This window comes from Rhinopithecus bieti, unplaced genomic scaffold (assembly GCF_001698545.2).
Source record: "Rhinopithecus bieti isolate Rb0 unplaced genomic scaffold, ASM169854v2 scaffold_7673, whole genome shotgun sequence".
Classification (NCBI taxonomy): Eukaryota; Metazoa; Chordata; class Mammalia; order Primates; family Cercopithecidae; genus Rhinopithecus; species Rhinopithecus bieti.
In genome coordinates, this window is record NW_016806375.1 from 6,044,670 (window position 1) to 6,061,258 (window position 16,589).

General features: G+C 43.6%; 1 protein-coding gene across 2 annotated transcripts in view; it reads left to right on the top strand.

Moving 5' to 3' along the window:
• The window catches only part of PDE6A (phosphodiesterase 6A), an 88,031-nt gene that overhangs the window by 49,314 nt on the left and 22,128 nt on the right, over nucleotides 1-16,589 (top strand). For both annotated transcript variants that reach the window (XM_017875804.1, XM_017875805.1), the window contains 9 exons: nucleotides 882-1,031; nucleotides 1,898-2,041; nucleotides 3,674-3,739; nucleotides 3,948-4,094; nucleotides 5,169-5,276; nucleotides 9,924-10,033; nucleotides 11,432-11,519; nucleotides 11,720-11,820; nucleotides 12,619-12,726. In XM_017875804.1, the coding sequence (XP_017731293.1) occupies nucleotides 882-1,031; nucleotides 1,898-2,041; nucleotides 3,674-3,739; nucleotides 3,948-4,094; nucleotides 5,169-5,276; nucleotides 9,924-10,033; nucleotides 11,432-11,519; nucleotides 11,720-11,820; nucleotides 12,619-12,726 (1,022 nt within the window). The remainder of the gene's footprint in view (nucleotides 1-881; nucleotides 1,032-1,897; nucleotides 2,042-3,673; nucleotides 3,740-3,947; nucleotides 4,095-5,168; nucleotides 5,277-9,923; nucleotides 10,034-11,431; nucleotides 11,520-11,719; nucleotides 11,821-12,618; nucleotides 12,727-16,589) is intronic.

Genomic DNA, 16,589 nt, shown 5'->3' on the forward strand with positions numbered 1-16,589 from the left:
AAAAAAGATGAAAAAATATATATATATTTTTTTTTTTTTTTTTCCCAAGATGGGGTCCCTGTCTTTTGCCCAGGCCGGAGTGCAAGGGCACGATCTCAGCTCACTGCAACCTCTGCCTCCTGGGTTCAAGTGATTCTCCCATCTCAGCCTCCCGAGTAGCTGGGATTGGAGGAGCATGCCACCAATCCGGCTAATTGGCTAATTTTTGATTTTTAGTAGAGACAGGATTTTACCATGTTCTCCAGGCTGGTCTCAAACTCCTGACATCAAGTGATCTGCCTGCCTTGACTTCCCAAAGTGCTGGGATTATAGGTGTGAGCTGCCATGCCTGGCCTCACCAAAGGCGTCTTATAATTGATCAAGAACTTCATTTATTCAGTGAGGCACATATTCTTTCCATTCTATAGATGAGAAAATTGAGGCCCCAGGAGAGAAAATGAAGTGCTAAAAGTAACATAGGAAGTCAGGGCAAGAGGCAAAATGTGCAGGTTATATCTAGGTTGTTAATTCAAAGTTACAAGAATCATAGCATTGCCCTTTTATGCCAGTCCCCTGCCACTACCTCCCATATCTGAAGGAGAAACACTACCTCTCCGGGTTGTTCTGCACATCATTACATCCCTGTAACATACTGCCTGACACACACTGGCCCTGACATCTGAGGGGTGAACACAAAATGGCTACTTGACTTAAGGAATTCCAACCAGATGGGTTATTTCTCACGGTAGTTGTTGGTAATTAAACTTACGCAAAATCCAGCGAACTCCATCCTCTTGCCAACTCCTCTCAGCCAATCAGGGTCATGATGTAGTGTGAAATCTATCATCATTGCCTCTGTGGCCTGGAACATGAGGAAACTTAATCTATCCCTTCTCTTGTAGAAAGAGCCTCTGGATGAGTCTGGATGGATGATTAAAAATGTGCTTTCATTGCCGATTGTGAACAAGAAGGAAGAAATTGTTGGAGTGGCCACATTTTACAATCGTAAAGATGGGAAGCCCTTCGATGAAATGGATGAGACGCTCATGGAGGTATGGCTTGCTAGGAGGCCTTTTGCTGTTGGGATTCAGAGTCAGCTTGCTGGGGAGGCTGGAGGGGCTGGATGTCACTGCTCTATCACATGGGGCAGCATGGTTGCTATAATCCTGACAGCCTCATCAACCACTTTCTTCACTCTCACTTCTATACTGCACTGATGTGCTGTCTGAGAAATCCACATTTCCTTTTTAAAAAATTTAATCAAGCTGGGCATGGTGGTTCACGCCTGTAATCCCAGCACTTTGGGAGGTTGAGGCAGATGAATCACTTGAGCCCGGGAATTCAAGACCAGCCTGGCCAACAGGGCAATATCCTATTTCTACAAAAAGTTAAAAAAAGATTAGCCAGGCATGGTAGTGCATACCTTTGGTCCTAGTTACACAGGAGACTGAAGCAAGAGGATCACTTGAGCCCAAGAGGTTAAAGCTGCAGTGAGCCGTGATTGTGCCATTGCACTCCATCCTGGGTGACAGAGCAAGACCCTGTCTCAAAAAAAAAAAAAAAAAAAAATTAACAAACTTTACTTTTAGAGTAGTTTTAGGTTCTTACCAAAATTGAGCAAAAGTACAGAGTTCCTGTATATCCCCTATCCCCACATATGCAAAAACACATTCTCTTTTTGTGAAGTTATTACACATAAGAATGGTGCTTTATGTATGTTAGTGCTTTGCTTACATTGTGGTCACATCCATTCCTTTATCTTAGCCTTATAAGAACTCTGCAAGGTGGGCAGCACACAGCTTATCAAACCCACTTTATAGCTGAGAAAACAGAGGCCTAGAGACTCTTGCTATGAGGTTTAGAGTCGAGATTAAACTTAGATGTTCTGTCTCTGATTCCTCCTTTCTTTCTTTTTCAGTCTTTGACTCAATTTCTGGGCTGGTCTGTCTTAAATCCTGACACCTATGAGTCAATGAATAAACTTGAAAATAGGAAGGATATTTTCCAGGACATAGTAAAATATCATGTGAAGTGTGACAATGAAGAAATTCAGAAAATCTTGGTGTGTAATATTCTTTACTTGTTTCTACTCTAATACAGACTGCGTCTCAGAGGTGTGGCCAGATTAAGGCAAAACTTGCAACTCCATGAGGGCACAGCCTGGGTGTGGGTTTCTGCACAGTTGTATCCTTCCTGTCTAGCACAGGGATGCAGCAGCCCTCAACATTTAATGAATGAATACATGAATGAATGAATGAATGAATGAATGGATGAATGGATGGATGGATGGATGAATGAGTGCATGAGCAGATGAGTGCCTGAGAGTGGTACATAATGACTGCACTGTGTGACCTGGGGACAGCTATTCCTTGCAGAAACACCTCATTCTTGGGGTCAGATGTTGGCTTGACAACTCTAGAAACTCCACTTTTTACTGTGCTCAGGGATGAGTTGGTACTGGAGACAGAGTCAACCAGCCGTAGCCCCTACTCTGAGAGGAAGCTTTATCTGGAAGACCAGTGGACAATTACCAGTTTCTCAGAGTCTCGCTCCTGTGGGGTCAGCTCACTTAAAAGACCCTATTAAGCTGGGTGCAGTGGCTTACACCTATAATCTCAGCACTTTGGGAGGCCAAGGTGGTCAGATTGCTTGAGCCCAGGAGTTTGAGACCAGCCTGGGCAACATGGTGAGACACTGTCTTTACCAAAAAAATCCCCACAAAAATTAGTCAGGCATGGTGGTGCGTGCCTGTAGTCCCAGCTACTCGGGAGGCTGAGGTGGGAGGATCACCTGAGCCCATGGAGGTCGAAGGCTGCAGTGAGCCGTGATTGCCCCACTGCGCTTCAGCCTGTCTGACAGAGTGAGATCAGAAAAAAAGAAAAAAGAAAGACAGGCTAATGTTTTTAGAGGGCATTTCTTAAGCTGGGAAGAAACCACAACAAATTTGATCATTTCATTCCAATAATTGGTAAATTCAGAGGAGAAAACATCCAGTTTGAATAAATTGCCTCATGATTTGCTTGACTCAGTCCGCAGTTTCAGCCAAAGAATGGGTATGTGCAACCTATCGGGCACAGCCTCAGTGAACCAGTTACAAGTTAACAGATTTTGCTGTGGGTCAAGAAGTCAGGAGCAAGTAACGGGGTCCAGTTCCCCCTCCTCTGGCACATGGGGACATAGGCCCAGAGAGAGAAGGAACTTGCCTCAAGTTACACAGTAAATGAGAGGAAGAACCAGGACTATGGCCAAGGCCTCCTTACTCCCAGTCAGTAATAATAACAATAAAACTATCAACAACAACATTAATTTATGTTAGTGCTTACTATGTGCCAAGCACTGTGCTAAGTGCTTTATATGGATTATTTAATTTTACATATGTTACTTAAGAATGACTTTGCACAATTGAATTTTAATTCACCAGTTAAGTACGTTTATTATCCTCAATTTACAGATGAGGAAACTGAAGATCGGAAGCATTAATAACACTGCTAGTAAGAGGTAGAGCTCAAATTTGAATGCAGGTCTCTATGGCTCTAAAGTCCAGGACCTTGTGCATCAATGAATGTTAAGTGGAATCCTCTTTGCGCTGGTGGTTCTGTTGCAAGGACTTTGGAGGAAGGAGATAAACGGGAATGGAAACGCGGAGGCATGTTGTAACCTATTTTTTTTCCCCTGCCATTTTGGGTCCTGACAGAAAACCAGAGAGGTGTATGGGAAGGAGCCATGGGAATGTGAGGAAGAGGAGTTGGCTGAGATCCTGGTGAGCTGAACCGGGGCAGCACGAGCCCTGATGCATAACAAGTGAAAGGTGCTCCTGAGCATGCAGGGGTGTCTCTTTGCAAAGCATGTTCCCCATCACTCTGTTCTGATCCTTCCAGCAGACCCAGGATAGGGACAGGGCTGGACAGGAGGTGGGCACCCAGAAACACTTCATGTTTCCTCATCACTTGACTCTATTCCTTATACAGCAAGCAGAGCTGCCAGATACAGAGAAATATGAAATTAATAAATTTCACTTCAGTGACTTGCCCCTAACAGAACTGGAGCTGGTAAAATGTGGAATACAGATGTATTATGAGCTCAAAGTGGTGGATAAATTTCACATTCCACAAGAGGTGAGGTCAAAACAAACATCTTTGATTTCCCTTTTTTGTTTTCTTACTTGCTTGCTTTAAAAAACAAAACAAACTCAATCTGTAAACTACCTTAAAAAGAATCTACCCTCAGCATTTAGGATTTAAAGAATTAGTCATGTTGCACAGATGAGTCATTTATAAGAAAAGAGACACGCTGTTCTCTGTGTCCGGTGAAGTGTGATGTTTTGGGTGCATTGGTTTCTTGCAGTGGGTTCTGAGATACTAAGCTCTGAAGGCTGAGAATAGATGTGCTGCAAAAAATGGGTCCTATAGTTAAATGAGGGCAGAAAATGTGGGCTAAACCAATTTAAACAGGGCTCATTCCCTGCAGGATTCTTTACTAAGCTTTGCTGTGAGTCTAGGGGCATGGGGGACCGGAGAGAAGGTGTGTATGGAAGGCAGTGGGATATGGTGTACAGAATTTCCCGAACTTGTTTGATTTTGATTAAAGCAGTGGTTCTCAAAGTGTTGCCCCAGACCACATCCACACCACCTAAGAACTTACCAGAAATTCACATTCTTCTCTTTCTTTCTCTCTCTCTCCCTCTCTTCCCTCTCCTCTTTCTCTCTCTCTCTCACACACACACACAGACACACACACACACTCCCAGCTCTGATAAATCAGAAGCTGTGTTAACAAGTCCTCCAGGTGAGTCTAATGCACACGCAAGTTTGAGAACCAGTGCATAAAAGAGTCCTTTTGTTTTTTTTTCCCCTGTAGAGCCCCTGTTAGCTTCTCCAAGGACAGTTGCTCTCCAGGGCACAGTTTGGAAATCACTGATGAACCTCAGTCAGAGGAATGACGCATGCTCAGCTCGTTTCCTAACAACAAAACAACAACATCTTCTTAGTGTTGAGCAGTTTGCAAAGTACTTTCACAGCATAATTGCATTTATTACAAGTTCTCACCTCCTGGCCCAATGATGGGGTTGGAGGACGTCGAGCCTCAAAAGAGAGGGCCATGGGCCATGCTTTCTTCATGTTTTTGTTATTCCCACCCTCATGAGAACATTTCAGGTGTGTCCTGCCTCACTGATGTGCATGTGTTCACAGGCCCTGGTGCGGTTCATGTACTCCCTGAGTAAGGGCTACCGCAAGATCACCTACCACAATTGGCGGCACGGTTTCAACGTGGGACAGACCATGTTCTCCCTGCTGGTGGTATGGTGGGGCTGGTGGGGCTGGTAGGGTGGGCTTGCATCACACTAGACAATCTCATGCAGACTCTACATGGTAGCAATAGCATTGTTCTTCTTTCTCTATTTGTTGTCTTTTAAGAATGATGTGAAAGCAGTACAAGTTTAGTGTAAAAGGATTCCAAGAATAGAGATGCATATAAAACAAAAAGTGAAAGAAAGCTGCAAGCTACCCCCAACCTCAGTCTGGTTATTTGGGGTAACCATGTCACAGGTATAAAAATAGTTCAACAGGGCCAGGTGCGGTGGCTCACGCCTGTAATCCCAGCACTTTGGGAGGCCGAGGCTGGTGGATCACGAGGTCAGGAGTTCAAGACCAGCCTGGCCAAGATGGTGAAACCCCATCCCTACTAAAAATACAAAAATTAGCCGGGTGTGGTGGCAGGTGCCTGTAATCCCAGCTACTTGGGAGGCTGAGGCAGATAATTGTTTGAACCCGGGAGGCAGAGGTTGCAGTGAGCTAAGATCACGTCACCGCACTCCAGCCTGGCAACAGAGTAAGACTCTGTCTCAAAAATAAAATAAAATAAAATAAAATCAACAGTTCAATTGGTCATTGGTTATAGTCTTTGTTTGGGGCATAATGACAATTAGGAACATATTTCATTTTTCAGTGGCCTCATATAAAGAGGTATCCATTTTTGTGGTTAGCCTGGCAGTGCAAGTCATAGTAGTCTGGAAATCCACTTAAAAAAAAATAAAGATTAGAAAACTTTGGAATAGAAACATTTGCCATTCACCATTCAAGATGCCTGCAAACTGTTAGCTGCTCCCATAAACACATCGTGTGTTCTTTTCTCCAGAGAAATTTTCTGAAATTTCTTTAAATTGTGGCAGTGTTTAGAGAAACAGCAGTATCAGCCACCTTTTAAATTAAGCTTTCTGTAGTATTAAAATCAGAGAAAAGATAAGTGCAACATTCAGTTTTGTTCAGACCCATATGCAAGCCCCAACAAGGACAAAGAGGAGGTCTAAAGCTGCATCGTGTTCCTTTAGGTGTTTCCGTGAATCTTCTCATCCACTTTTTAGAGAGTTGCTTCTACCTGTCTGAACCCTGGGAGGCCTGATTGACTATAAAATCGAAGATTTCCCTCTAATGTATAATTAGCTTTAAATTCCCTATTACTGGTACCTCTCTAGCAGCAAGAATGAGCCCCCAGGAGCCCCACTGGAAACTTTCCTCATAGACACTAACTTATCTTCATCTATTTTGAGGTCGGTAGTAATTTTGGTTATCGATTGCTTTGGTCTCTGATTGTGAGAGTTATTATGGGAACTTTCAGGGAAAGCTATTTGGGAGCAGGAGTGAGCCTGGCCAAATAATAAGTTCTAAACCATCAGGGAGACAAAACAGAGCAAGCCAAACCCAATATAAGCCCTTGGGGACTGGAAAAGAGGCAACCTAGTGGTGCTTGAACAGAGTTCAGTTAAGTTTGTCCACTCCTAAGTCTGCATAGCTCCTGAACAGGGTCCAGTGGTACACTCACTTTTCTGTGGTCCCTTCATAGCATACTGTAAGATTGCCTCCCAAGTGACTGTGATGTGGTGGTGCATGCCACCAGGCCAAGCTAACTTTTTATACTTTTAGTAGAGATGATATTTCACCATGTTGCCCAGGCTGGTCTCGAACTCCTGACCTGAAGTGATCCACCTGCCTCAGCCTTCCAGAGTGCTGGGATTACAGGCATGAGCCACCGCACCCAGCCCAAAATAAGATCATTTAGCCCAGTGTGGTGGCAGGCACCAGTAGTCCCAGCTACTCAGGAGGCTGAGGTGGGAGGATCGCTTGAGCCCAGAAGGTCCAAACTGCAGTGAGTTGTGATTGCACCACTGCACTCTAGCCTGGGTGACAGAGCAAGACTCCGTCTCAAAAAAAAAAATATAAATAAAATAAAAAATAAATAAATAAATAATAATATAAAACATTAGAAAGTTTAAATACTTACAGAAAGAACTTAGCTCTTTTAATAAAGAAAACTCAGTTTTCTTAAGTGATCAGAAACCCTAATAAAGAGAGTACAAGGAATCAATTTGGCAAAGCACAGAATCTTTGTTTCCTAGGCCAATTACCTAAAATATAAATTTCCTATTAAGAGCAGACCAATACTCAAAGAAAATTTGTTGTTTTAAAAGAGAGGTCCAAGTTCTAGTTTTGCATCAGTGTACTGTTGGCATTAATGTTCAAGACAGCATTAATTTCAAAATTTTAGAAAAACTTACAAATAATTTTCTTCCAATCTTAGCCAGCTTAATCACACATACAATTACTTTCACAAGATTTATCCTCCACAAGCCTTCTACAACTTTCTTATCCATTCAGCTTTTGTCTTGTAGTTTTTCCTCTTCTCATTTTGGAGCAACCGGTTATCCTACTTCAGGACAAAAATTTTTTTTCCCCTTAACAAAATAAAACATCCTCATATCTTATAGCTTTTTCTTACCAAAAGTACTTTTGCCCTCTTATATAATTGCTTATAGAATTGTTTCCATTATTGTTTTATTAATAATATATTATTAGTTATTACTATATTATAAATAACATATTGTGTTAAGAATTCTAAATAATAAAGAAATAGATATTGATATATGTTAATATAGGCTTATATTTATTAGAATTCTTAACCCTTAGTGACCTTAATTTCTAGTGAACACTAGGAAGCAAGCAAAAATTGTGAACTGTCTGTCACACCAGCAATCTGTAGATCAATAGTCTGTGAATAATAATTTCTGGAAGCATGTATTTTCCCATAGTACAATCTGTCACTGTGGCACAGACCATGTTTAGTAACAGTCTCAAATATTTTTAGTCTCTTGGTAATAAGAAATTGTAGAGGAGTCTACATTTAATCTCTATCCTCTTAGAATTTTTTTTTCTTTTGAGACATGGTCTTGCTCTGTCATATAGGCGGGAGTGCAGTGCTGAGAACACACGACTCACTGCAGCCTCGACCTCCTGGGCTCAAGCGATCCTCCCACCTCAGCCTCCCAAATGTTAGGTTTTGAAGGGAAGGTGAGGGTTAAAGAAAGACACACACACACACACAGAAAGAGGGTGGCTCAACAGCAAATGCAGGCTTTATGCCCAGCATAAAACCTACAGAAGTGGGAACCAGCCTAATGCCAGAGCCCACTGCTACTTACAGGCTGGGGGTACTTATAGGTATGGGCGGGAGGGGTCTGGACAGTATGGCTTGTTGCCTGGCAGGCTATTGATAAGATGTTCTCATGATGAGGTGGTTTTGCCCTTGTCCTGGTGGGATACCATTGTGGTGTTTCTTGGACTTTTGCCCAGCAAGATACGATAGGAATGTTTGTCTGCCTTGTGGTCAGGTGGTTAGGAAGGATGTTTCTCCCGACCCAAACCCCCGTGAAATGTTCCACTTTGACCAAGGTCTGCAAAATAATGGGGAGCTTACAAAATGACGCAGTTGGGCCTAACACCAAGTAGCTGAGACCACAGGTGTGTGCCACCGTGCCCAGCTAAATTTTTAGTTTTGTAGAGACAGGGTCTGGCTATGTTGTCTAGGCTGATCTTGAATTCTTAGGCTCAAATGGTCCTCCTACCTCAGCCTCCCAAAGTGCTGCCATGTGTGACCTGCCATGCCTGGCCCTATCTTATTTTTTGTTTCTTTCATCTTGACTATTCTATGCACCTCATATAAGTGAAATCATACAGTATTCGTCCTTTTGTGTCTGGCGCATTTCACTTAGCATAATGTTTTTAAGGCTTATCCATGATACAATCTTATGGCTGCATAGTATTCTATTGTTGGACTTGGAAGTCTTTTCAATCTTTCACTATTACAGTGTCACAATATCCTTGGATGGACTTTTTGTGTGTGTATTTGTGTTCAAATTTTTGGCTCAGAGGGTTTGGAGACCTTTGTGTTTTATTTAAAATTATTTCACCATCCAGATCATGATTCAAATCGCTGCCCTTCCTCATCCTCGTCCCTTCTCCCTTGGCTGAAATGCTCAGGCCAGAGTAGGTGCTAGGGCCCGGAAGCAGGAATTCTGACCAGGCTACCATAGAGGGTGACAAGAACACCACTCAGAGTGATTGCTTTCTTATAGTCAGCATCAGCTCTCCAGAGTGCTTTCCCACATTTTGTTTCAACACCCAGCATCAACAAGGAGTTCAGTGTCTGGCAGAATCCCAGGGAGGGGTTCCTCCGGGCTGTGCTTAAACCAGTAGACCACGTTTGGAAGATTTGCTTTACCAGCCTGGCCATATTCAGAAACTCTCCAAATCCTAAAACCTGACATCTACAAGTTTCTTAAAACTCATCTAATCCAATATGCTCGACCCTCAGTATGGAGATTGGGCTACTGAGGTTCAAAGGGAGATGAGACCAGCTAAAGTCAACTCAGAAATAGGGTGACCAGTTGTTCCCATTTACCTGGAACTTTCCCCATTCTAGCACTGAAAGTCCCATGTCCAAAAAACTCCTCAGCCCTGGGCAATCCTCCGGTCAGCCTCTGGAGCCAGGATACAGCCAAGATCAGACCTATGAGTTTTTAGTTCTGGGCCCTTCTTCTCACACCCGCCTTTTCAGCCCTGCTTGCAGCCCCTATACAAAAGGAATGATTTGCACTCTGATTGCCCTTCCAGACAGGAAAGCTGAAGCGCTACTTCACGGACCTGGAGGCCCTGGCCATGGTCACTGCTGCTTTCTGCCATGACATTGACCACAGAGGCACCAACAACCTCTACCAGATGAAGTGAGTCAGCTTCCCTCCCCACCCCCAGCCCTCTGGATTCATTATCCAGCTCTGTGTGGACCCCAGGCAGACTCATTGGCCAACAGGGAAGCCTTGTGGTCCACAGCTTCCCACTGCCTTCTGCCCTTGGGACCTGGGTCTCCTCCTGTAGCAGCCAGAATAACGATCCCCCAGAGATGTCCAGATCTCAAATCCCTGAGCTGGACAATATGTTGCCTTACATTCAAAAGGGACTGTGCAGATGTGATTAAGTCGAGGATCTTGAGATACAGGGATTATTCATTCAGGTGGGCCCCGTGTAGTCCCAAGGGTCCTTATAAGAGGGAAGCAGGTGGTCAGAGAGGAGAGAGGACACTACCCTGCTGGCTTTGAAGATGGAGGCATGGCCTGCAAACAAGGAATGCATGTGGCCTCTAGAAGCTCAAAAGAGCAAGGAAATGGATTCTCCTCTGGAGCCTCCAGAAGGAAAGCAGTCCTATGGACCCATTTCAGACTCCATATAGAGCTGTAAAACAATAAATTTTATTGTTTTAAGCCATTAAGTTTGTGGCAGTTTGTTATAGAAGCTGTAGAAAACAAATCCATTAAACTCCTTTACTCGTCTCCTTCCCTGTCCTACCTGCTGCACTAATTTGGGCCAAGACGTTAATAACCAGTAAATGGTTCATTCACTCATCTCGTGTTTATAATGCTTCGAATATAATGTGGTAGGCTCTATGCTAGGCAAAGGAGGTGCTCTGATGAGCAAAACAGCTCCTGTCCTCACAGAGCTTATATTTCAGACAGCCCACGAAGCATAGGCCTTGGACCTGATCTCATTGGATCCTCACAACCACCCACTGGGCTAGGCAGAGCAGGGGCTAATGTTATCCCTACTTACAGATGAGAAAACTGAGTCTCCGTTCAGGGGCCATGGCCTATAAGTCATTAACAAGCTCTGAATTCATGCTGCTCTGAGTCTTCTCAATACTTCCATGCTGCTCTGGGGCCAGATATTGGGTTTACATTTTACATTTTGAGAATCTAAATACTTAGCGCAGTGTGTGGCACATAGTAAGTGCTCAACAAGTATTTATTGAATACAGAAACGAATAAACACACGGCTTGCGGAAATTCAGTGGTTTCCTTCAGACTTGGATGTGAAGAATCAGGGCTAGATGATCTTGAAGCATGGCCCAAAGCTAATGCCCCTAAAATTCCTTATGGCATTGTGTGTGTTTGTGGCCTTTTCTGGGGGAACGGGTCCGTGCTATTTAGTAGATTCTCTAATGAGTTCGTGACCCAAAAGGAACTTGGAATCACTTGTGGAGAAGGCTAAAGACTGAGTCAGGAGACTTGATGTTTAGTCCTAATTTCCTATTGTCCGCTCCATATTGATTCTCTCTCTTTCTCATTCAGATCCCAGAACCCACTGGCCAAGCTCCATGGGTCCTCCATCTTGGAAAGACACCACTTGGAGTTTGGCAAAACACTGCTCAGAGACGAGGTAGGATGAGGGCCAAGGGTGCACTGGCCGCGGGGCCTGGATCAGAGACTCCATTTCACAAGGAACCTGCGTGTGCCCAGGGAGCATTCTTTCCATTGGCCTGGGCTGCCTCTGCCGTCATCTGGGACAGCCATTGGTAGTTGGGTGACTTTACTGCCAGCATCAATCCTCTCCCATCTCGTCTCTGCTTTTTTCTTTAGAGCCTGAATATCTTTCAAAACCTCAATCGCCGACAGCATGAGCATGCCATCCATATGATGGACATTGCAATCATTGCCACAGACCTCGCCCTGTATTTCAAGTTGGTATTTCTTCTCATTCTAATAGTAAAAGTAACAATGATTATATGTGTGTGTATATATATATGTATATATTATATGTGTGTGTATATATATATGTGTGTGTGTCTGTGAATATGTATATATATAGAGAGAGAGAGAGAGATTTTTTTTGGGGGGGGGGACAGGATCTCACTCTGTTGTCCAGGCTAGACTGCAGTGGCACCATCACAGCTCACTGCCTCTTGGGTTCAAGGGATCCTCCCACCTCAGCCTCCTGAGTGGCTGGGACCACAGGAACACCACCAATCCCGGATAATTTTTTAATTTGCTGTAAAGATGGGTTCTCACTATGTTACCCAGGCTGATCTCAAACTCCTGGGCCCAAGCCATCCTTCTGCCTCAACCTCCCAAAGTATTGGGATTACAGGCATGAGCCACTGCACCCAGCAACAATGATTATAATAATAACAAATATCATAGTTCCAATTAAATTAGCATATACTATGTGTCAGGCACAACACATGTGTTATGGACACATTGATTCTTGCTACAACTCTATGAGTTAGATATTATTACCCCCATTGTACAGATGGGAACACCGGGATTCAGGACAAGAGATTTGCTAAGATTAGGTAACAAATCAGTGACAGAGACTTAGGTTAAACCTAGGTCTTCACTCCCAGGTCTTGGTTCTTTCAACCTTGTTTTGTGAATTTTGTTGATTTAATAAGCCTCCATCTGAATCAGCCGATGTTAGCCACTCAGGTGTTGCCTTATTCTAAGATTTGCTCCGTTTACTAGACCGATGTGTTTTGTAGGAAGAGGACGATGTTCCAAAAGATCGTGGATCAGTCTAAGACATACGAGAGTGAACAGGAGTGGACGCAGTACATGATGCTGGAGCAGACACGGAAGGAAATCGTTATGTGAGTTGGGATGGGGTTAAAACCTGATCCTCTTAGGCTTAGGATCACGAGGCGAGACGTTGCACTGACAGCTCTTGTCGCCCTCAACAAGTCTTGGGACTATTTCATTTTGGAGGCCTTCAACACATGAAAAAATGAAGTTATGCCAAAGTCCAACTGCACAAGCTATATGTTTAATCTTTATTTTAGCACTAAAAATGCAAGACAGTATATTATTATTTTATTTATCTGAATACAAAAATATGTTATTTGAAGTAGCTCAATCATACTATCTAAGATTTGGATGATAAACTGATATAACTTTCAAGTTTTTGATACAACGGAAAGCACTATACCAATTAAGGGGTTTTTGTTTTGTTTTGTTTTTTTGTTTTGAGATGGAGTCTCACTCTGTCACCCAGGTGGGAGTGTAGTGGTGCGATCTCAGCTCACTGCAACTTCCACCTCCCAGGTTCAAGCGATTCTCCTGCCTCAGCCTCCTTAGTAGCTAGGATTACAGGCACCCACCACCACGCCCAGATAATTTTTGTATTTTTAGTCAAGACCAGGTTTTGCCATGTTGCCAAGGCTGGTTTCAAACTCCTGACCTCAAGTGATCCACCCACCTCTGTGTCTCTCAAAGTGCTGGGATTATAGGTGTGAGCCATCACGCCCTGCCCCAATTAAAGTTTGAGTGATACTTAATGTGTCATTCAAAACATATAGGCTTAATTTTTAACATATTTGTTTACATAGGACAATATCCTGCAAGATAGCTGTGCTAGTCACAAATTGGTTATGGTTGGTATGAAATTCATATTGCATGGTCTGGCATGGTTGGTAATGGGATTCAAATTTAAGTTGTCTGGTGAATGTCTTTTTTCAGTTTTCTCAATGTGCTTCCATGATTCACCTCAATTGTAATGGAGTGAGAAGGGTAAATTTGAGGCCTTTTATGAATATGTGGCCCAAGCCAAATGGTCCCCTGGCTCCTCTGTGATGGGTCCTGGGCATTGAAGGCAATGGTCAAGAAAAGTTGTAGGGGAGACAATCCTGACTAGTTGCCTAGGAAGCATTGGGTTATTTGTTTATCCCCATATGCTTCTGTGGAAATGAGGCTTAAGTCACAAGCATGGCAAGTGTCTCCAGCAGAGAAGAGGAGACCACTGAGACAGGCTCCGGAAAGAGGGGGGCGGCAGCAATTGCCATTCCTTCAGCCCTGCAGTTGTCCAACCAGGCCTCCTACAAAGGTCCCCTGATTCTGGGAGCAGTGCAATCTGCTTTCGCTGAACAAGGGGACATGCTCAGCCCATGGTTACTCATAGACTGACCAGGAACTGCCCCCCGGGACATTTCATTTATTTATTTATTTGTTTATTTATTTTTGAGATAGGGTCTTGCTCTATTACCCAGGCTGGAGTGCAGTGGCAGTCAGGGCTCACTGCAGCCTCAACCTTCCAGGCTCAAGCAATCCCCCCACCTCAACCTCCTTAGTAGTTGGGACTATAGGCACACGCACTACACCCGGCTAATTTTTGTATTTTTGGTAGAAACAGGTTTTGCCATGTTGCCTAGGCTGGTCTTGAACTCCTGAGCTTAAGTGATCTACCCACCTTGGCCTCCCAAAGTGCTGGGATTACAAGTGTGAGCCACCACATCCAGCCACATTTATTTATTTATAATTTCAACTTTTATTACACATTGAAGGATGCATGGGCAGGTTTGTTACATGGGTATGTTGTGTGGCACTGAGGTTTGGGGTATAAACGATCGCATCACCCAGGTAGTGAGCATAGCACTCAGTAGGTGTTTTTTTTTTAGCCCACACTCTCCTCTGTCTCCCATCTGGTAGTCCCCAGTATCTGTTGTTGCTATCTTTGTGTCCATGTATACTTAATGTTTATCTCACACCTGTAAGTAAGAATATGCAGTATTTAGTCTTCCATTCTTGTGTTAATTTGCTTAAGATAATGGCCTCCAACATCATCCATGTTGCTGCAAAGGCCATGATTTTGTTCTTTTTTATGGCTGTGTAGTATTCCATGGTGTATATGTAACACATTTTCTTTATCCAATCCACTGTTGATAGCACCGAGGTTGATTCCATGTTTTGCTATTGTGAATAGTGCTGTGATGAACATGTAAGGGCATGTGTCTTTTTGGTAGAACTCTTTTTCTTTTGGATACAGACCCAGTAATGAGATGATGGGTCAAATGGTAATTCTACTTTAAGTTCTTTGAGAAATCTCCAAACTGGTTTCCACAGTGGCTGAACTAGTTTACATTCTCACCAGCAGTGCATAAGCATTCCTTTTTCTCCACAGCCTTACCAGCATCTGTTATGCTTTGACTTTTTCTTTTCTTTTATTTTTTCTGAGACGGTGTCTCACTCTGTCACTCAGGTTGGACTACAGCAGCACGATCTTGGCTCACTGCAACTTCCACCTCCTTGGTTCAACCTATTCTCGTGCCTCAGCCTCCAGAGTAGTTGGGACTACAGACACCCACCACCACGCCCAGCTAAATTTTTTTTGTATTTTTTGGTAGAGACGGGGTTTTACCATGTTGACTAGGTTGGTCTCAAACTCCTGACCTCAAGTGATCTGCCTGCCTCAGCCTTCCAAAGTACTCAGACTTCTTTTGACTTTTTAATAATTGCCATTCTGACTGGTGCCAGATGGTATCTCATTATGGTTATCTGTTTATTGACTTCTGCTTTTTCTTTTCTTTTTTTGAGATGGAGTCTCACTCTGTCACCCAGGCTGGAGTACAGTGGCACAATCTCGGCTCACTACAACTTCCACTTCCTGAGTTCAAGGGCTTCTCCTGCCTCAGCCTCCTGAGTAGCTGGGATTATAGGCACGCGACACCACGCCTGGCTAATTTTTGTGTTTTTAGTAGAGACAGGGTTGCGTCATGTTGGTCAGGCTGGTCTCGAACTCCTGACCTTGTGATCTGCCCGCCTCGGCCTCCCAAAGTGCTGGGATTAGAGGCATGAGCCACTGTGCCTAGCTGACTTCTGTTTTTTCTTAACATTTTTCTTTTTTTGACTTCCATAGCTGGACATTTCAAAATGGCTCAGCAGAAGGACTAAATAATTGAAAGGAACACCCTGCTATTGGAGAGGGGGACTTGATATTAGAAAGTTGTCTATTCTCCTTAATTAATTATTCATTTAAGGGTGATTCCAGACCAAACAAACAAACAAACAAAAATACCCTGCTTTATTCTGGGGGAATTAGGAAGCTGATTGAAAATTCTTATGAGATATGTGTATGCAAGAATAAACAGAAAAAGAAAAAAGATAAAAAAGAATAGTCAGAAAATTCTGACATAGAAAGTAATAATGGTGACCAGCAGAACTAAAGGCAGTTCTGTCCTAGGCAGGAGAAGTCGCTCAGATCAATGGGATGATCTTAAGGATTATGTCTGTGCTCAAAGTGGGTTTTATACCAGTGGAGAAAGGTGCAAGTTCATCAGCGGTGTTGGGACAATGGGATGGCCACAAAGTGAGATCTCTAGCTTATTCCTTATACCAAAATAAATTCCAGATGTAATAAAAATGTTTAAATAACCAGGGAAAGAAAAGAGAGCATGAAAAAAGCATGGAAGAATTAAGAAGAGGCTGGGCGTGGTGGCTCACGCCTGTAATCCCAGCACTTGGGGAGGCCGAGGCAGGTGGATCACGAGGTCAGGAGATCGAGACCACGCTGGCTAACACGGTGAAACCCCACCTCTACTTAAAAAAATACAAAAACTAGCCGGGCGTAGTGGTCGGCACCTGTAGTCCCAGCTACTTGGGAGGCTGAGGCAGAAGAATGGCGCGACCCCAGGGGGCGGAGCTTGTAGTGAGCCGTGATTGTGCCACTGCACTCCAGCCTGGG